The 22,739-nt window shown below is 40.9% G+C and overlaps 1 protein-coding gene across 2 annotated transcripts in view; it reads left to right on the forward strand.

Moving 5' to 3' along the window:
• VPS29 (VPS29 retromer complex component) overlaps positions 1 to 22,739 on the forward strand; it is a 133,408-nt gene that overhangs the window by 59,620 nt on the left and 51,049 nt on the right. Inside the window, exon 1 of one of the 2 annotated variants that reach the window (XM_069619547.1) lies at positions 13,729 to 13,821. The exons of the other annotated variant lie outside the window; for it this stretch is intronic. Within the exon in view, the coding sequence (XP_069475648.1) occupies positions 13,744 to 13,821 (78 nt within the window). The 5' untranslated portion in view covers positions 13,729 to 13,743. Of the gene's footprint in view, positions 1 to 13,728; positions 13,822 to 22,739 lie in introns of those variants that run through there. 2 annotated transcript variants of the gene reach the window in all.

The raw sequence follows: 22,739 nt of genomic DNA on the forward strand, positions 1-22,739 counted from the left end.
AAATCATTGCAAGAGTCCAATGCACATTCACACACCATGACAGAGCTTCCCCAGCAGACTCATGCACGCATGCACACAGCACACATACATTGTACAACAGACCAAAGTATGCCTTCTTTTTTTCAACAGACACCAAAGAATGCCTACCAAAAAGCATCTCAGTAGAAAGGAATGCAGAAGTAGAGCAAATAAAAATAAACGTGCCCAATCTAAGCATCCATCTGTTGTAGAGTTTGTAGAGAATGTTGGAACAAACCAGCTAATGCAGTCGGTTAGCAAAACAAAGGAAGCTTCAACTACCGAAACTTTACCCCCTCCATCAAAATGTGTCACAAAACACAAAAAATCGGCTACCAGTACAGCTAACAATGCTCCTACTAATCCTGATGGTGTAACAAGAATCCATAATAATAAAGTATTTTATCAAAAATGATTCATCAGAGTGCTTCAGAATCTGCTGAGAAGCGGACCGAAATCATCTTCACCCCTTAAAACCTACCGTAGAAAGTTAATCCTACAAGCTCTCGTGGACAGTGCAATCCTTCTCAAAAGGAAGTTGTTTATATTAGTGTTAAATAGAATGAAAGCACTAGCAAAACTAAGTACCAAACTACAAAAGAAACTCAGCAATAAACGGAATGTGAACAAAAATAATTTCTTAAATGTTTGTGGTGGTGAATTGAGTCATACAACAACCACAGAACCATATTTTAATGAAGAAGCATACAAACAAAACCAAACAAACACAATTGCCATCCATAGCAGTGGGCGAGGGTATGAGAAAATCAATACTACATCGTGGAACAAGAAACACTGCTTACAAAAGTGTCCTCTGAAAACTCAGAATTATCTCTCGATTCAACAGATCCACACTGTCCAGTATACAAATGGCCGTGCACATCAATGTGTGCCATTCCAAACAAAGCTTTCAAATCTTTACGTCAGTTCCTCAATCAGTATGTAAAAGGTAAAGACAAAACTAAAATGAAAGTGCTGCAAAATATGGATATTTGTCCAGTGCGCAAATACACAGGACTACAAGGTCATTCATTAGCCTGCATTTCTGGGCCTATTTGCAAAAGCACCTTCCATGATATCAAAAGGATATCAATACATCATTCAAATGTAAGAATCTAGTGTATAAAATATACTATGGAAAAAGTCCACGTTCAGAATTAGGCAATTTAAATAACACTCTTCTGCATGGTACACCCAAATATTTACAAGAAGAAATTGACCATGTTCAGAGAAAGTATTTTGGAAGTGAAAGCCACTTACAAAATGCAATAGTTTTAGAACATAGTAGCACCAATTCTGCACATAGCAACCTTCTATAACACACATAGAAAAAAAAAAATAGTAGAATTTGAAAGGTCATCGGCTGAAGTACCAAACCGTGTGTGTGTGTGTGTGTGTTGCCGCAGAACGTTTCACAAAAAATGTAGACCTAGCATACAAAATAGAAGACAATGAATATTCTAAATGTTTTGAATTAGCTCTACCTTTTAGCAGAAAACAAATATGAACTAACCCGCCTAATATGTTGCAGTTACTGTAGTACAAAATTAGACAACAACCGCACTCCTTCACGTGCTATTACAAATAATTTGGAATTGTTCCCACTACCAAAAATCCTGCAACAACTCATTTTGTATGAGAGCATAATAATTCAAACAGTTCACCCATTTCAAGCCATTATATGCCGTCATCCAAAAACAGCAAAATTACCTTTCTCTGAATTGGTGAAAGGCATTTGTGGCAAAGTAGTTTATTTGCTATTAGATCTAACGGAAAATGTTCCATTGAAAGCATAGATGATGCACTAGAAACTTACCAAATGCGAAAAACCAAAGGGTCACTAATGAGTATATGGGGAAAAAAGTATACAAGCACGTGCTTTTCCACTGCTATCTCCTACTGGCAAAACAGACCCACTCAGATTGGGGCATCAGAATACCGCTGTTTACGAATGTATTGGCAAGATCCCAGATTTAGACAAAATGGGAACAAAAACAAAATAGATATATTAACACCTGGAGAACTTTGCTCTCTAGATCCAGTTAATGTGTCAAGATAGTTCCATCATCGTTTCATTGCCATGCTACACTTTATTTGCAATAAAACTGTTTCTTCGCCGGAAAAGTGCAACACTTCTTTTGGAGAAAAGAATATCAAGCGAGAGGAGCACCACATATTCACATGCTGTTATGGATCAAAGGTGCACCGAAATTTGGTCACGACAGTGATGGCACCGTTTTGCAATTTATCCAAAAATATGTCACTTGTGAAATCCCTTCACAACAGACACATCGTGAGCTGCATGGGCAGATTTTACAATTTCAAAGACACAAATTTGGCAAATATCGCCGCAAATACAAAAACAAAGGTAAATACTACACCAAATGCAGCTTTAGTTTCCCTAGATCAGTTGCAGAAACAGGTGAAGTAAACTTCATGTCTTCAGTTCCACATAGTGTTAAAGGTAAACCACCTAAGAACACGTATTACATAAAAAGAAGGGAAGAATCAAAATATATCAATGATTACAATGCAATCATTGCCCTCTTATGGAATGCAAACATAGGTGTGCAGTACATTGCAGGCAATTCAACTGCTGTTGCACGATATGTTACAGCCTACTTAACAAAAGCAGAAAAAATAGAGCTTCAAGACCTCTGGGATGACCTAGCATCAGACAAAACATTATCACAGAAGTTGTACAGCCTAAGCATAAAAATGCTCTCTCGTAGAGAATGTGGTGCCTATGAAGCAGCAGATCGTTTAACCGGTACTGCTTTGTATGGAAAATCGGACAACATAGTATGGCTAAGTCTTGGTCCTGCAAAATCTAGAAAGAGTGCTGAAATCATATGAGGACATTGAAACAATTGCCAGAAATGATCCCAACAGCTAAGACCTTCTAAAAAACAATGTACTGGACACATACTATCCGAACAGGAGTAGCGCTTTGGAAAGCATGTGTCTATACCACATAGCTCAAAACTTTGCATACAAAAATAATGTAAAACCCGATGAAAGCAAACATAGATATAGAGTGACTGATTGTAAAGGGAGCTTAGTGAAACTTACCAAACAAAGCTTAATTAATCATGTGAAATTGTCATTAAAAACTCCTCAACAGAAAGAACTATATTACATGTCTCTGTTACAACTTTTCAAACCATGGAGAAAAGAGGAAGACATACTAGAAAACTATGACTGCTATGAAGATGCTTTCAAAGCAAATGAAAGCGCTATCACTGATGTGAACTTTACCCAGTACAAAACAATGTTACACAATGAGCAGCAACAGGAAGAACTACTTCAGGCCCAACTAGATAAGGACTCTTCCGACAGTAGTCCACCTTCTGTAACAGGAAGTCAAGAACCACTAGGACAGCCACTAATAGTAAATGAGGCTGAAGTAGCTATGGCAGAAGTAGAAAACACCATGTATCCGTATCAAGAAGATACAGAAGACTTAAATGTATAACAAGCAAGACTTAACAAAGATCAGCGCACCATTTTTGAAGACGTTACAAAACAAATTGTATATGGTGTACATCACAAAAATAAAGAAAGTACCCGCCAAAATTACAAACCTATACTGCTGTTCGTGAGTGGTGAAGCTGAATCAGGGAAAACATTCTTAATCAAATTCAGCAAGTTCCTCCAACAATTGACAAACAACAAACTGTCAGCTGTTGTAACGGCCCCCACAGGTTTAGCTGTCTACAACTTAGGCGGTGTCACTTTACACCGATTACTACTGCTTCCAGTAGAGAATCAAAATAAATTAGACTACTACAAACTTTCTGCAGAAACTGCAATGGAATTACGCAGAGTATTAAAACAAATGAAAATGCTACTAATGGATAAAGTGAGCATGGTCTCCAACCTAATGTTGGCTTTGATTCACCTCCGATTGCAAGAAGTCCTTAAAAGTAACAACAAAGAACTCTTTGCAGGGAAACACATTAACATTTTCGGAGATCTTCTACAATTGACACCAGTGAAAGGTGAACCTATTTTTAAAACCTTAGGCCACAAACTCTGCCGGAAAACTGTTGTTGCCAAAGGTTGACATTGCCTATGCTACCATTTCCAATACAGAGAATTAACTGAGAACATGCGGCAATCTGCAGATCTCACTTATGCCAACATCTTAAAAAGTATTAGAGTTGGTGTACTATCGCAAGAAGCACAAGTTGTATTGAAAAACCGGCACATTCATGCACTTGATGGCGATAATGCATGTGCAACTGATGTTATGGAACAAATAGCGCACAAAAATGTCAATTGTATTGCCTTAATGCCAACTCTTGCAAGCTGTTTCAAATTCAATGAAACAATGTTAAATAAAGAAATGCAACCAATAATGGAAATTAACGCCACAGACAAACTAGACCTACATGGTATGACAGTACCCATGTGTGAACAAGCCACAACAAGACTAAATAGTTTAGAAAATTCAATCTCCAACACAGCTGGGTTGGAAAAAATATTAAAATTATCCTTAAATTGTAGAGTAATGCTTAAACGTAACCTTGACGTCGAGGAAGGGCTAGTTAATGGAGCACTAGGTACAGTTGTTGGCTTTCAATCATACCCACGTGACCGCAACATTCAGTTTGTCAATATTCGCTTTTGATAAAGTTTCAGAAGTGAAAAGGATAGGGCGCTCGATTCCTTCTCTTCAAAGACATGTATGTACGTAGAGAGCAATTTTCTCTAACTCTTGCATATGCAGTTACCATTCATAAATCCAAAGGTCTTACCCTAGACAAAGCATTGATAGATATAGGAAACCCAGTCTTTAAGGAAGGCATGAGCTACGAAGCATTATCACGTTTACGTACACTTGACGGTCTATTGCTAATGAACTTTGATGCAAGTAAAGTCAAAGCTGATATTCCTTGCATTCTAGAATACAATAGACTGCGTTCACTGTACACCCCTCATCTGAAACAATATCCTGTTCCAGATAAAGTAAAACGTGGTAAAAGTAAACTAAATGAAACGGAAATGCAACAGAATCCAACAGCAAATTCCTCAAAGAAAAGAAGCTAAAGTTTCAGCAATTACCACAAACAAAGAAGAACCTATTAGGGTATGAAAACCAGGGACGTTGTCAAAGAAGGAACCGGAATTCCGAAAAATGCACTCGGATACAGAACTAGCTGGTCGATTCAAATTTGCAAATGAAAGTGGGGTAAGTTGCTATGCAAATGTAGCAATGAATATTCTATTTCAATGCCACCAATTGTTCACAATATTTACTTGCACAGCACAGACCAATTGTGTTTGCAAATGCTAGTGCTTCATAGAAATGCAACAAGCAATCCTGACAACACATACAGTGTTAATGGAATACGGCAAGAATTGAACGACTGTGCTGGAATGGTGAGATTCACTGTGAACTCACAAGAATTTCTAATGTACTTGCTATTAGTATTGGAAAACAAATGCATACCTGTAAATTAAATCTTCCAGATTTCGTACATGTGGAACCATATATGCACTCTCTGTAGCAATGTGATACAGGAGGAAATCCCAAATGAGCGATTTGTGTATGTTTCCATACCAAATTGTGAAAGCATTCCATTTCAGCAACTTGTACAGAATGCAAACCATGGCAGATTATGTACTATTTGCAATTCAGACAAGCGCTCCACCTTACTGATACAATCACATAGTGCCTACATAATACTTATGCTTCTATGTTATGATGCAGACGGTACCAAAATCAACTGCAAACTGACTGGATTCACACACGGTCAAGTGTCACTTGGAAAGAAAACCTTTACAACAATAGGTATAATCTACCATGCAGGAGCTACAACCAATGCAGGTCACTACACTGCATACATTAAAAAGAAATGTGGATTGTTTGAATGTAATGATGGCACCATTACTCAGAGATTGCCAGCTAATCTTACAAATGCGAATTTAATCTTCTTAAAGCCAACATTTTATAAATAATGTGTACTTCAAGATTGCCAAAAAAATATGTGAAAGACTACAAACAGTTAGAATACGCCTACAGGTATCTAACTGTTGTTAAAAATCGGCAGGAAGACAACAAACATAACATTAATCAGAAAGATGAAGGAAACACTCAAAGGAAACAAGGAAGTAGTTAGTACCATAGGAAATTAAAGTTTTTTTTTTAATCCGACAAGGTTTTATTTTTCCCCAGACGCAAGGATTAGAAACCAAACGCAGAAACTGAGCACAATGCACAGTAGACTGGTTAGTAAACTAAAGATGAGGGGAAAAAAAAAGGTAAACTGGCTATTATGCAATGTGGTAAGTTTTCATAAAATGCAAATACTAACCTACCTTTTTCTTTTATCACAGAAATTAAAAAAGGGATACTTGCGCCAAGTACGAAAGGCATTTAAAAAATATATGCGGATTCTGAACAAAGTAAGGAGTAAGTATATAGGCAGTAATTTTCTACACATGCGAATCTACACGTCTAATCCATGGTAGTAATATGTTGCAGTGGCTGTAGGCTGGCCCTTGCATCTTTGGTGTGTAACCTACGACGTACGCCTTACGACCAAGGTACAAAGAGTATAGTTCCTAGCCACAACCATTGCTGCATATCGAAACCATGGTCCTTGTAAATTAGCTACTTATAAATTTACTTTTGGGACCATTGTCTGCAGCCATGCAGCCAAGACATTAGGGCGTGCACACAACTAGCGCATTACACCACACCTATATTCACTTATAACCCCACTGCTTATGACTTCAGTCTTGGGTGCAGGGCCTTTGGGCATGCAATCAAGACTCTGGGTCCTGGCCAGAAACGCCACAGCATATCAGAACCATTGTGCCTTGTCATTGCACTATGTACAAAGTTGTTTTGGGAGCATGACCTTTGGCCATGCTCCCAAAATGCTACGCGCTCCCCACAACCATCTTAATGATGTTGCATAGTACAAGTATACCAATAGCTGTGATATGGTGCAGTAGTTTGTAGCCACAGGCTACAGACGTGAGTTTGAGGTCATAGAATTATCTATGTATGGGTGTACAATATATAAAATACACAGTTGCTTACAACTGCAGTGCTTATTCCTTTGTTCAAATACTCTGCATCCTGGCCACTACTACCACTCCTGGCCACTACTACCACACCATATGACATCCATTGCGGCATATACCTACACTACATACAAATGTGCTTTTGGGGGCCTGGCCGCGGCCATGCACTCATGACTGCATACCCTCCCCACAGCCACCTGACTGATGTTGAATACTAGGGGTGTCTCTGTAGCTCTGAAATGCTGCACGGTTTGTGGGCAGTGCCTAAAATCTTAGGTGCATGTCCATACATTTCAATATATTGTTATGAAGTGGCTTATAACTCCAGTGCTTACAAGTTTCCTTTTGGGTGCATGCTTGGGTATATGGCATACAGCCTGTAACCATGCACCCAAAAGTACACATCTTGGCCAAAACCACCGCACTAGATAAAACCCATGTGGGCTTGTAAGTGAAGGTTATAGCTTTGTTGTTGGGTGCATGGCCTTTGGCCATGCACCCACTCCCCACAACCAGGGAATCGATACACATTACTATGGGTGTATCCATGGGTGTGACAAGCTGCAGTGTTTGTGGCCAGCGCCTAGAGTTTTGGAAGTAAGGCCTTCGGCCGACGGCCATGCATCCAAGACTCTAGGCCCTGGCCACAACCACCGTAGCATGTGACACCCATGGCGGCGTACTAATGAATACAATACCCATAGGAAAAAGTAATGCAATTACGGCATGTTGGCAATTTCAATGTTGCCTAACACCACGCGTGTCCTTAGTTACAAGTTCCCTGTGCACTGCACGGACTGAAATACTGCCCTTATTGGACCCCTCATTTTCTGTGCGTACAAGGTGGCCATAGAAAATACATCATGAAGAGGTTGTAACTTTGTTATTGGGTGCATGGCCTTCGGTCATGCACCCAAGAGTGCAGTGTCTCCCCACAACCACCTCAGTGATGTGTGATAGTGGTTTTTTTTCTATAAGTGTGGTATCCTTCACTGCTTCTGGCCAGAGGCTTCACTCCTAGCTGTATGTCAATAGATATTACATGGGATGGGTGTGCAGTGGCTTGCACGTCCAGTACTTATAACTTTGTTGTTGGGTGAATGGCTTTAAGCCATGCACCCAAGACTGCACACACTCCCCACAACTTAGCAATCGATACACAATACTACGGGTGTATCCATGGGTGTGACATGCTGCGGTGGTTGTGGCCAGGGCCTACAGTCTTGGAAGTAAGGCCTTCGGCCATGCATCCAAGACTCTAGGCCCTAGCCACACACAACCACTGTAGCATGTCACACCCATGGCGGCGTACTAATGATTATAATAATACCCATAGGAAAAAGTATTGCAATTATGGCATGTGGTCAATTTCAATGTTCGCTACCAATAAGCGTGTCCTTACAACAGTTACACGTTTCCTGTGCACTGCATGGACTGAAATGCTACCGTTATTACACCCCTCATTTTCTGTGCGTACAAGATGGCCATAGAAAATACATCATGAAGACCGACCCCCAGAACAAATGCATTGATCACCTATGTCTTACTGTCTGAACTGTCCCAACGCTCTGTGACACAGCAAAAGAGTTTTATAAATATAGCATGTGTATGCTGGTTGTTGCTCCGCTATCAGCGGATCCAAGATGTCGGGCGCAGCCAAACAATCTGACGCAGAACATGTCTCGCAGCAGCCAATCGGCAGAGATGTCGTGTGTCTGCGGTCATGACGCGAGCCCATTAGCCAATCGTTATCTTGTCCGCGGAGCGAACAGGGAAGTGTGACCGCGGAGCGGACATGGATATCACTAATTTTTTGAGACATACTTTTTGGTCGTTTTAAAGAAAAATACTAGACGGATTGTCACCAAATTTACAAAAGCACGCTTTCTGGACCAAGCCCCTATACCTTCTGCATATTTCTTGAAAATCCGTCCATTCAGTCTATGGGGAAAAAAAGACGTTTTGGGATCCCCCCTTATAACTTCCCCCCCCCCTGGACCAAACATCACCGAACTTTGCAAAAAAATTCAGCGTGCCCAATATACTTTTTTTTTTTTAAAAAAAATAATTTAATTTTTTTTTTTTTTGTAAAGTTTGGTGAGGATTCGTCCAGGGGGAGCGGAGTTATAAGCCGCCCAAAAAATGCTCTTCCTATGGAAACAGCAACTTAACCATAACTACACGGCCACTGGCGTGTAATTTATTTTTATTTATATATATATATAACACACCCCACCCCCAAGCCCCCTACACCTGACTGGGAGTGATTTGTAAGTGTCCACTCTGTGTGCTCATTGAGGTCTTTCAGTCACCCTCACCCCTCCTGAGACCTAGTCTTGACCGCCGCCAATGCTACCTTGATTGGTCTGGCTTGTCCAGAATGTTAACCTGTTCCAAGAAACTAGGCTGGCATTCTGAACCTCTGCCCACCAGGTCAAAGTTCAGAAATACATCTTAACAGTAAGTAGCTTTAACCATACTTGTGTTTCAGCTCCATATGGGCCTTTTTATATTCAGTGGCCGTTTTCCTGGTGTTTGACAACTTTGATCTGCAGCATGAAATGTAATGTAACATACATTACAGGTAATTAATCTCTACATCTATTTTATAAAACAAATGCCCTTACAGATAAGTGTTTCTGCAAGCCAGTGCCATTGTTTCCATGATGTTTTACAAAGCTGCTTTTGAGGAGTGTGTTAAACGGCTTGAAATATCTTTGTAGTCTGGAGGAGGAATGCAATGCAGCAGTGTCTAATCCAAGTAGGGCTTTACTGCATGTCCTTCCTTGCTATAGGGGTTCTTTCATGTGAAGTTGCATTTCTTTAATCTCTTTTCTTTGTACACCTGGTTGTTAGAACTTGATATTGCCCTTTTAACTTACTATGTAATTGGCTGGTTTTCACTATGTGGTGCGTTCATCTCGGGCTAAGGGAGTGGCATATAATGTTCGGGAGACATTGGGCCTCATTACAAGTTCGGCAGTAGCCTTGCCGGTAAAACCGGCAGGATGCCGCCGAACTTGCTCATTTTTCTGGCGCCTGGCAATGTGGAAATACAGGGCCATTACAGCCCTGGCGGACCCTGTATTTCCCCATTGCCAGGCGCCGGAATTAATTACTACCCATTCGAGTCCCATAGGACATAGGACTTTGCATTACCCTGTCCACGAGATCGCCCTCTTGGGATGGGTGGCGGGGGTGCTAGGATCGATTTGAAAATGGTTTGAACTCTTCTATAATGGCACAGACAAACAGGTTATCCAATGATTGGCTTAAGCCTTTCTAGCAATCTACTTTTTAGCTCCGATCAGAGAGTGTTTAACTGTCAGCTTTTGCCTATACGTATTTAGGGGGAACCTGATGCCAGTCTCCTTCTCTGTGTTAAAACGTTTTGTAGCAGCAAGGAAAGCTGTCAAAGTAAGGGGGAGATTTGTGAATGATGCTTCTAAATGAATGTTTTGTTTCACTGATGCTTTGCACCTTCCTGTGTTTTCTTATTTTGTGGGAGCCTATGTCCACTTGGTATACTATGGACGGCAAGAGCTCATTTAAGGTATTATCTGTACTAAGGATTATGAAATTCAAGCTACCGTCACTCAAACACACTCGGGTCCGTCCTTCACCCAGCATTGTTATGGGGGCATTCAGTATCTGCGGTTTTGGCAATGCCTGCTGCCAATTAAGTTATTGTTGCATGGAAAGAAGCTGTGCATGCTTGTTGGATCAGTCTGGAGGACTTCATGTGCGGCAGCAATAGTTGCAGGTGCATGGAACCTTCACAGCATCCACCATTGTAGATTTGGGGGCGGGGGGCCTATAGCGCCCCACGATTTATAAAGCGCTATGCCCATCCCCTCTGCCACTGGTGGACCCCGAGACAGGGAGATTGTGATGCACCGGGGAGAGGTTGCTCGCAACACCGCAGAGAACGTTCCTTACATTCTCCAAGAAGACTTGTACGGCTTTAGACCTCCTGTCACGTTTGTTGTTTCGTCCTGGCTTTCAGGATAACACCCAGCTATACAATTGTGTTCCTGCACGCTGCTTCGCAATGGACCCCCAATGAAAGCTTTTTACGTGAAGCTGGAAATCCGTTTGCTGATGGCTCTGAATCATATCGTCTGCTGCGGAGTGTGTAAAGGGTTAAGTGACGCCATGCAAGACAGGCGAGAAAATTACAAAAATTGAAATTACAGGGGGGATCAGCCATTGCATTGGGTAATAACCGTGCTATATAATAGCAACACTATGTGCCCAAGTACAGTACACACGTGTTATGTATTCAACAGTCAGGCATGTCTGCACAACAGAACACCTCCTGCCCCTACACCAAGTGAATTGTACCTCATTTCTATTCATATTTTATCTTGATATATTTAGGCGAGTTGCACATCCTTGTGTCCTCAAGAAGTAGGAGACTCTATAGTGGCCACCTTTACAAAGTCATTGTGGAGATCCAATAAAATCGCTTTCTGGGGCACGGTTCTGGGTGAGCGGTGCAACAGACCAGTTTTTTGGCATGTGTGGTGAAAGAACCAGATCAAGCCAATGCAGGATTTGCTCGATCCTGCTGCCCACCCTGCAATGCCTTCTTTGTAAGCTCCAGTGGTTAAATGGAAGGGACAGCTAAATAAAGTATTATGAGGACTTTCCCCATCCCGCACAGGTTGCATGAGTGATGCAGGGCACACCATCAAAAACTGGACAGTCCTGGAAAATTCATGATGGTTGACCTGTCGTTCAGAAGTGCAGAGCTCTTATTTGGTTCTGGGTAAAGCTGCTCTTTTGCTTTCAAATCGCCATCAAAATATTATTGTAGGCGTAAAAAGAAAAGAAAAACCGGGCAGGCGTAAAACCCTGGTTACCTATAATGTGTGAATTGACTTTAGCTTAAAGAAATGTACATGCATAGCTCCCCCTAGTAGTCGTTATTGGAGGTTCAGGTCCTGATCGGAGGAGGGGGAACGGGGTGGGGTCACAGCAGTTCACTCTAGGTGTGCCAATCTGCGGAAAAGCTTGCTTTTTGCTCCATAGGAAATTGTCATTGTCTTCTGAGAGGTCTGCAACCTTTCACTCTCTAGATGTTTTGGACTACAACTCCCATTAGCCCTTGTCAGCATAGTTATTGGTGAGTGATGATGGGAGCTGTAGTCCAAAACATCTGGAGATGCGTGGGTTGCAGTCCTCTGTAAGGTAATGCTCTTTTAGACATTCCTTTTTCAGGGTGCCGAAATTTGGGTTGTGGGCTTCTAGCCATTCCTAAAAAACTAGCCACCTCCGTTCTATACATACATACAGCACACCATTTCTTACCCGCTGAGAGTGCGCTATCATAGCCTATGGCTATTGCACCCTGGTTTTCTCAACCCAAGAATTACTGCTGTCAAACATGTACCGAGCAACCCCATGGGTTGACATCCTTGAGATTGGAGCATTGGGGCATTTTTACCATTCACCATTAATATTATGGTGGGTTTAAAATTAGTAAAAACAGAAACCTACCTGTAACTGTTCATTTTCTGATGCTTGTGTCTAAAGCACACTGTTTCTGGTGTAATTCTTGTACTCGGGCTGGGGAGCATCAATAGCTGGCTGCGTCTAATCAAATTAAGTTCTGCAGTGCATTATTGAATAAGTGGTATGTTTTGCACTAAAGAAGCTTTGATAGTTGAGGAGGACCGTGGTAAAACTGAAATCCCATGCCTCTGGACTGTTGACTGTGCTTCAAACCCTTCTAGCCAGCACCCATGCAGCCATGTTCTCCCACTTGTCGATCATCCACCCATACATAGTTCCCCACTCATCCATACACCTACATAGCCATATTCCGTAATCTATCACCGATACTAAAGTTTTTACCCTCTCTTCCTTCCATCCACCCCCCCCCCCCCCCGTGCAACCTTGTCAGACGTAGACTGTGAGCCACCTGTGCCCAGAAACTAAAGCAGAGTCCAGCAAGGCCAAACGTATCTGTAATTGATTGCGATCCTTTGCCGATGGGCCATAATGCGGCTGGACTACATACGTTTGGTGTCGTGTTGACTTGTGTATATCTATTGTTCCCTTCTGTAATGGCACAGAGCAGCTAAACAATGGAAAAGAATGTTGCACAGAGGCATCTTCAATTAAGACGCACCGGCCCAAGTATTTTCATATAGCCTCTTGATTTGTTTTAATTTTGTAATGCTTTGTTTGGTCGTTTTTACTTATGCTTCGATACAAAGGGAGCAATTTATTGTTATCCTTCTTGGATACTTTTGAGGCAGATTAAAAAAGGATTCATATAGCACTTCCCAAATAGTTTAGCAAAAAGCACAATGTTTCAGGAGTTCTTTTTAATTCATTGTGATCTCTGCATCTTATCCGGCATCGTTTTGGATTGCTGTTTACCTGTGTTTAGAGTAATCCTTTATTTGTAAGTAGAAATGCAACTTGCAGACGGTGATCCAATGGAGAGTGGTGAAAGTCATCGAAACATGCATATTATGCAGATCCAAAATGGAGAACTTTTATGGAATCGCATAATCCTCATTTCATATATCACTCAATTGCCGCCTTTACATTTTGACCACGCCTTTTTAACATGTTCTCTTATAAGTATATGCAGGATGCACGAAGTATAATTTGAAGACTCGTTTGCCTAAGTATAATTTTCTTTCCTTTGCTTTCTTTTATTTAACATTGGTCATGTTTCATGCTGTTTTCCAACCCCCTTCCATCCTTGCCTTCAATCAACACCTTCATTCCACTAAGGCTGGGCACAGAGTAAGTTGCTTCTCTTGGCTTCTGCTGACTATGGTGATGGGTGCAGATTTCAGCATTATTGTTAGAGCCGTTCTGCCAGTTGTCTGTCACTTCCAAAAATCCTGGCAAACGCCCAGTTTTCTTTAAAAAAAAAATAATAAAAAATAATAAAAAATAATAATAATCTTAAAGTACTCCTAGTTAATAGTGTTTCCCTTTGTTCAAATGGCAGCAATTTTCTATTAACCTGTGAAGGAGGGCACATGGCTGTATACAGAGTGCATTATTAGACAGATTATTTTACAAGGTCTTTTCCAAGAGCTGTATAAATATATTCTCTTGACTGTGGAAATCCTGGTTTCTTAAATCGATCCTTTGGCCGATTATAATCTATTGTAGCATACCAAACTACGACACTAAACTCTCCATGCACAGAGCATACAGAGGGACAAGAAAGTAACATAAAGGTAGAATTTATTGATCCATACAAATAACAAACACGGACTTGCATACATAGCTAATTTCTGTCATGGTGAGGGACTTTATCAGGCTAATGCAAACATTTTCCTTAACTGCTCCTTCTTTTAAAGAGCGCTTTACTTTTTGAGTCACAAGACTCTAGCCATGTGATCTAGGATGATGTGTGCAGGATCTACCATTTGTCTTTCAAAACTTATAATCTTACAACATTAATGTGAAGTAAATTAAGTCTAATCATCCACTAACTACACATTTTTCAGAATATCATAATAGTAATCCATCTTTAACATTTGTTTGCATTTGCACATATGCCTGAACATGCTAGAAGGGGAAATATTGAACCTAAACTGCAGCATTTAGAATTGAAATTAATAGTTGCTATGGGTACCATGAAACAAAAATTCCACAATTGAGATGAGGTTATTGTATTTTTAATTAAACTATAGACTACATGTTTGGTGTATTTGAATATTCAAAATAAGGGTATTTCTAATTGTTATTAGTTATTAAATAGAATATGGAGAATAACTCATTTATCATGTTTCCAGATGACTGTTGGACATATCCATATGAAATGCCATTTCTGTATATTTCTAATTTTGTACTTTGATACTATTGCAGTATTGATATTTATACAACAATTCCTCATTAAATATATATAAGTATTGCTGTACATAAAGGTGGATTATGGCTATTATGCGATAACTGTATTACTCTTGTGAAGAAGAGAAATGGACGTTGAATCAATTGGGCATGATGATAGATACATTGAATATTGTCATCTGTAAAATAATTGTTTTGGTATTATGATTTAAATTGGTGAAATTCAAAAATGGTTGTGCAATATGCTTAGTCCATACGGTTTACATACCTATGGCTTGATGGGAATTACCAGTTACAATGTTTATTTAAATGATATTGTAAAGCATTAGGGCTCACAATTTTTAAAGCAAGTGTTTAGAATGGAACTTATTTCTTGATAATGGAAATGTTTAGAAAGATCTGTTTTAGTAAATATTAATTTAAATGGAATTCTGTTATTTCAGAGTTTGTCAATTACAAAATGGCTGCAATGTTTGAGCACTAGCATTTAGCTATGTGAATTTATATCCTCTGGATAGACTCGTGTGACTCAAGAAGTAAGAATGAGCCGGTAAGGCAAACATTTTATTAGCCTAAGTCTCTGCACTCTACTTTTGGCACTTGGTGCCTGTGCCTTTTGGTGTCCTTCCATATGCTCTGTTAATGGAAATGTGAGCATTGCAGTTTGGGATTATTGTTTTCGGTGGTCCGTGGTGAGCTTTGACCAAGCCTGGAGGCATCTGCTTTAAAGAGGCAGAGCACTTTTGAAGCACAGAACGAAAAAGAAAATGTATATTCTATGCACACACATACACCCCCCAGTTAGCCAAATTGCCCTTGACCTATACTGTCCCGATACCTTTAGTCTAGCTAAGTAAGGCATATGGGCTACAAAACCCATTGTTTATTTTTGTCGCCTTTCTACACAGTTAAACATGAGCGTATTACTTTCTCTTTAATTTAAGTAATGTTTATAAAACTGGCATTGTTTTTGTCCGTGTAGAAGTTCAAATTTCCACACCTAAATAAAAATTGGAAACTGAGCAAGCATAGGCGCTGTACCTGACCTATCGTTGTCTAACAAAGTATACATGGCTATGCGTAATGCTTGCATGTATTTAACGCTTTTAACACTTGAAAAGATATTAGAACTTTGTTAAATCAAATTTAAGTTTTTCAAAATGCCCCTTTTCATAATTAGGAGTTATTTTTATTAGCCTAGCCAATAAGCAAAGAACCAATAAAAAATCTGTTTATTGGCACTACACTCGCCATGACACTTGTTGTATGTTGTTGGCGAAATGATTGCCATGAAACGTCTAATCTGATGTGAACTATCTCCAAGCTGAGCGTTGGCTCTACCCCACACAGTGAAATATGAAGGTGTGCATGGGCGGGAGACAGGTTAACTTGTTAGTTTTGAGATGCACTTTGTGGTACAGAAAGTACAATGGTGGTGCAGCATCTGCGTAGCCATATATCCAAAATGCCTTTAAAACCTTTTAATTCTATCACCACAGTGAAGTCCCCCCACCCCCGGGAGGGACTTCATATGTTATAAAAAATAATCTCTATATTTGTCATTGACCTTATTTTTCTTGCTATTTGGCCAATATCTTTGAAGTTTAAATAATGGTCTGCCATCTTTCTTTAATATTGTCCTTTTGCATTAGAATTTTATCTCAAATACCCTTCTTTCCCCCGCTCTGTATGCCCCCCACCCTTCCCTTTATGATTATTGTTGATTGTGCATGTGCTACTTTGGTGTTTTTATTTCTGCGGTTGAAAATTAACTTTCTGCATCTATTAACATTGTTGCTATCATTGTTGCATGGGCTCTTGATTTGCATCTTATTTTCATGATTTGTTTAATTTTCCAATCGAAAAACAATGTAATTCTTAAATTTTTAATCTCATTACTTCTGTTTTCCTCCATCATCACCTTTGTGTCTCTATTATGGGCCTTCCTCTCGCAAGACTGGCAGAGCTCTTGCTTACTAATGTTTCTGAACCTTTGATTGGTCAGGCCAGTTGTTCCTCAGACTAATATTACTCTTTGGTTGCCCGTGTCCTTCAGAGTCACTCATGCATTGAAGACAAGAGGACCTAGCAAAGAGTGCTCGCTCTCTTGAGCCATGATATTTTTATATTTTTCCTTTTTTGTATTGTAGGGTTTTCTTATTACAAATGTAGACTTGAAACAATCGGGTACAGGGACTGGGGAAGATTGTCGCATTCCCGATAACACCCCCACGCTTGCTCCTGCCTATCCCTCCTTGCTTTGGCGATTGCCAAAAATCCAGGTAAAAGTTCTGCTATTGAGCAATGCCCCTAGTTGCCCGAGAAAGGCATGAAGCTTTGCTACCCTGCCTTAGCTTACGCCCTGAATGCTGAAGTCCACTAAAAGGCAGCAGGCAAAGAGTCACATGGAGCACAGACTTTTTCTCACTATGCTCATGCATATCCCTGAGATGCACAAGGCTCCTGCATGTGGTGCACAAAACCTGCAAATGCCATGAAGTTCTGATGGCGGTGTGCTGCCTGTAGTGAGGGAGCAGAGGTAGGTATGTTCACCCATTGAGTACAAAGGTGACTGGCAGCTGAGTGAGTGAAGTTCTTGCAGAAAACGATGCACCAGGAAGTCTGGTTCTTGCTCCTCTCTAAACTATTTACATGGAAGGATAGCAGAGAGAATGGAAATCCCTTTCGCTACTAGGAAATTGCACTTGTAAGGAAGTATGGAAACCAGGTGAACCAGAAAGCATGCAGGGGCATACAGTCTGACAAGGAAGTCCAGGTACATCAGCTGATGAGAAAGTCCTTGGAGGATCAGGAAAATGTTTCTATCCTTGATCGATGGCTTCCTCAAAGTAATATGCCCGTCATTGCGGCATTTTATGAGTTGATTTGACGTTGAAACTCAGGAGTTTTTCTGTATTTTTAGGAGAGGGGGGTGTTGTAGGGTTATACCCTCTTCTTTGCTATGTTACTGGTCGGATCCAGCACTGACATAGTTTTGCATATTTAAACAGCAAAGCAAGCCCATCTTTTTATACAATATTCCAGAATGCACATAATGGAAGAGAGTATAATGAATTCCCTCATCCCCAAACTACCTGAATGTGCGAACTGCTTTTTCCATGGTGAAAGAAAACGTCTTCCCTAAATGTTACAACCTCGGGCACAGTGGAAAAGCGATTGTGGCTACAATATCCCACCCTCTTTCTTTTTCTCAGCTCTAGACTCGAGATCAGAAAAGGCTTGATCGTGGTTGACTTTTTTTTCAAAATTCCTTGTACATCAGGAACACACATATAGAACTTTAATGGCCTTGGCACTCGACTCTCTTCTCTAGAGGTTTAAAAGGCATAGTCTAGCCTGCAGTGATCCAGTCTATCAAGCTTTTACTATACACGGGCAAGCCCATTTCGAGCCCCTCACGTGCCAAGATGTTGCATTTACAATTTCATTATTTTCATCTCTTCACACTCTCCCTCAGTGCAAGCTCCCTTCCATTTTTCAGATCCTCCTTTCAATATCTCTGACAACTTTTATTCTTCCATTTTCATTTTTCTCCAGCAGACTTAAGGTCTGGAGATTTTGGGTGGGGACACGATGGATGCTAACGTCTCATAAAAAGGTAGGTGCTTTGAGACGACTTGGGTGGTGATTCAGTGCAGTGTAAAAGCTAAATAATTAATAACTGCTTGGAATTCATTTAGCTCATTGGGGCCAATATCATTTTTACAGTGCAACCTCAGCCTCCCCACATATCTCTTTTATCAGAGACTGGTGTTCACAGCATAAACTGCACCGTCGGTTTACTGCATCAGTACCCTAATTACCTAAAACATCCTCCATCCTCTTGTGTGATTCGGGTCAGTGTCCAAACTCGTTTGTTGAAGGCTGGATACCAAAAGGGCCGCATTTATTATGCCAGTTTCGTGCCGCTTTCAATGGGCCAGAGAATGGCCATTTCCGGGGATTTAACCAACCCCCCCAACCCCCCCACCTGCTCCGAGGTTGGGCCTTTCGGCTCCTCTGCATACTTGTGTTTGCAGTGTGGAGTGGCTCTCGGCCTTGGAGCTCCTCAGGCTGTCCTTTAAAGTCTTCTGAGCCCGCGAGATATAGATCACGGGCAATAGATTGTAAACGTGTGCTTCTTCTACTGAAGCATCCTGTAGCACACCCAAGAACTCTGCCTTATCCACGTTTTCAAAGATCTTAAGTTTGGCATCTATAGATACTGCTCATCTTCACTTTAAAAATAAAATCCATTATGCCTAAAGGCTACCATCCAGATGTATGGATTTCAACTCCATGGTGGAGATCTTTTCAGCATTACCACTTGGGTTGCTCCACTCTTCCCGACAACTCCTTTAACTTGGATTCTACTGTTTTAAAAGCACTATTCATCTTCCCCATTTTACAATTTTGGTCAGCATGGAGAGACTGGATCTAATGAGCATTCACGTTCCTACTGCATCCCTAGGAATGATATGTTCTGGTCCTTTCCTTGCTGATTGGAGTTTGAAAGTTTATTCCTTCTTTCATCCTTCTCTCAGCTATGGTTATTGGATAAAGTATCCCCCTCAACCCCCAAGATGGCCGACACCATTGTTTATGGGCATGGGTGTACTTGGCTGGCTTTCAGGCCACATGCTCGGGGAAGTATCTGCTTTATCCTTCTCATAAGCAGTTCGTCAGAGGCCGCTGGAGAAACTCCAGCATTTGTGCCATCATCAAAAAGCCTACGTATGCAACTGAATAGTGCAGGCAGTGGGAAGACGAACCAACACCATTTGTCGGGGGGATTGGTCACTCCTCTCGGCTCAAGCGTATCCAAGGTGCTGGACATCACCAGACCACTGGTCTAGCTTCTCTGTCCTTTGTGTGCGGATTTCCAGCCTTGGCCTTGCTGGTGATGGATGTTGCTGCCTCTCTGTACTTGCGAGGGATACCAACGACAGTGGGTTGAAGAGAGCTGACTCCTTTCGATACCTCAGTTTAGAGGAATATCCGGTCAATCTCTTGGTTGTAAAATACCACCTCAGTCTCTCCAGAACCCAAGAGCTCTGTGGTAACCAGCAGCAAGGAGATCGGTCCTAGTGACCATTTGAAAAGTATCTTGGGCTGTGGTCTCTTCCCGCAACCCCCCCCCCCTCCCAAGTCCCCCCCTGGGAAATCCTCTTTATTGAAGTTACTTGAAGTTACTGCAAGGTTTTATTTATCTCTTTGCAGACTGGTCCATGTTTTATGTTCTAAACCTCCTTTTCAAAATCTGCTGCTATGGAATGTAAATTGTGTATAACTCCTTATTGTGGCCCATCCGCCAGGGGTCCAATTGGCTAAAATGAAATATCTTTTTTTCTTTTTAATAGTTTTCCTTATGCTCTTCGTTTGCAGTCGACTCTCAAATAGTCTACCTCTAAGCATTTTATGAAGCCATTTTCAAAGTCCGCAGAAACATGGTAAGGCCACTTGTTTAGAAGTCGCAAGAACTCCTTTTTGTTTTACCAACAAAAAACAGAAAAATGCCATTTTCCCTTAGTGGAGGGGATTTCATATTTTAACTGTTCTCCGATCACTTATTTCAAGGTGTAATGATTCCAAGCAAGACTCCTGACGCATTGGATGTCTTTCGTTCTACAATAAGGACTTGCACTAAAACCCCATCGCCAGATGCTGTGTGAACAGTATTCCATATGGGTTTCAAGATTTAATGTTACATTCTGTCACTCAAAGTAGTCAACTTCTGTCCTTTCACATCACAATTAGGTGGCACCATTTTATACAGCACTCACAGAGGCACTTGTTTCCATGTTAAGAACATGGCAGAACCTGGTGGCAGATCAGATTCTGCACATGAAAATTTGGGCAATGCGGTCTGCATGTGCATTACAACTTCTTAGCACTGACCCCTTAAGTCTGCTGTACACCTGACTGCCAGTTACGTGTCTGCAGTCTGGTGAGTGCTGCAAGAATTGGTTCTTTGGCAGTTTGTTCTAACCTTCCCGGACTGAGCTGCAGCAGCTCTTAGATTTTCATTGTTATTCGTTCAAAACATTGTCGTATCTTTTGGAGACTGACTTAAAGGTTTAGGCCTGCGAAAGATGGCGCTCATCTTTAGTGTTCTTTAGCCATGTCAACTCCTAGTCTCTTGTTCAGGGATGGCTTTCTCTGCTTGTCACAAAGATGCCACCTCCACTGGTTGGAAAAAACACTTCCACAATTTTTACAGGGATCGGAATCCCTGGAATCTGCTTTCTTTTCTAAAATAGCCTCGTTTTCTTGGCATAAACAGTTACTAGGAATTACTTTTTGCTCCACAGGTCAACTGGTGCCATACAAATGTAATTATGTCACATTAAATAAGTGTTTGCAAATGTGTATAACGATGCATTCAGGAACACTTTAGGAGACTTTTAAATCATAATGGGTCATATGTAATGCACACAAAAAAGATTTAGTCTGCATTGGTTGCTATGTAGAAGCTCCTCGTTTTAGATTATTTTATTTATAAAGCGCCAAAATCTCAGCCCGAAAGCATAGGGGCACAGACAAGACCAACACAACAATAAAACACAGAATATTCTGGCTACAAAAGAACATGGACGTAGACTGAACAAGTCCTAAGCAAAAATCAAATGACCCAAGAAAATCTTGGGACACCAGTAGCGTTAAAAAATATACCTAACGCAAAAACCAGAAATTAAATGGGCAAACAATGAGCCCCTGCTAGTGAACCAGTTACAGAAAGATTTCCCAATACAAAACAACAATAAAAAGGACTAGTACTGATGAATCAAGAATCATTCTTAAGTTTGAAGCAGATGAAGAGTTAAGGTTCTTACACCGCCTCCAGAACCAAGGAGGGAGATTACTCTGACCACAGCCACTGATGATACAGTCTCTGTTACTCCCTGTATACTAATACTTAACTTGAATCCTTCGGAGGAGGCTTCGATCTTGCATTCTAACACAGGATGGGCTCACTCTACTATGCTGCCAAAACAGAACATTCTTTCCTTATTTCTAAGTGCCTCTCTAGTCTCAGACCTCTGGTTTGTCAACATTAGTAATAATAACGTTTCTGCAGTCCATAATTAGCCTTCTTTGGTTTGTGCCGGTAATCTCCGCCATTTTAGATTTTTTAATGCAGGTGTTCCTCTGATAGAGTCCTCGGAGTTGATAGTTCTATGAGAGGATGAAATGCCCAATTACGGTGAGCCTGCAGGTGCCACCACCAACATGGCATCAGAGGCTGGACAGATCAGATGAAGTTGATGTTTACTGCTTTCATCGCCAATGGTTGCAAAACCACTGATTGCAATGGGATCAGTTTGGCATACCTTATCTACCATATTGGCATGTGCCCGAATGATACTCTGGTCAATTTGGCACAATTTATCAACCCTGTCAAGGTTCACATCAGTTTGACATCTTGTATCAACTCTATTCAGGTGTATCAGAATTATAATATCAAATTATTCCACCCGTAAGCAAAAGGCAGTGCCTGCCCAGTTTTGTGCAGAATAGCCAAGAGCTGTTTGAAGCTTTTGTTGATCAAACCTGTATTTTTTCACATTGCGACTTTGTCTTCTTCATAAATCCATTAAATGTATAACTGGCACCTGTTTTTCTGTAACACGATCCACAAAGTTTCAAGGGATACCTCCCATGTACCGAGGTCCTTTTTATTGTAGACCACTATTGGAGTTCTCTCTGCAAGAACATTCCCAAAATGCACCAAACTGTGTGGTAATGAACATGCCTTTGGTGTTGGGGCAATTTATTTACACCAGATACCACTTTTTGTTCAGTAAAACTGGGTATGTGCACATGAAATGCCACTGGAAAGATTGGCCTTTGGCAAA

The sequence above is a fragment of the Ambystoma mexicanum genome, chromosome 10 (genome assembly GCF_040938575.1).
Source record: "Ambystoma mexicanum isolate Mex_15411 chromosome 10, UKY_AmexF1_1, whole genome shotgun sequence".
Classification (NCBI taxonomy): Eukaryota; Metazoa; Chordata; class Amphibia; order Caudata; family Ambystomatidae; genus Ambystoma; species Ambystoma mexicanum.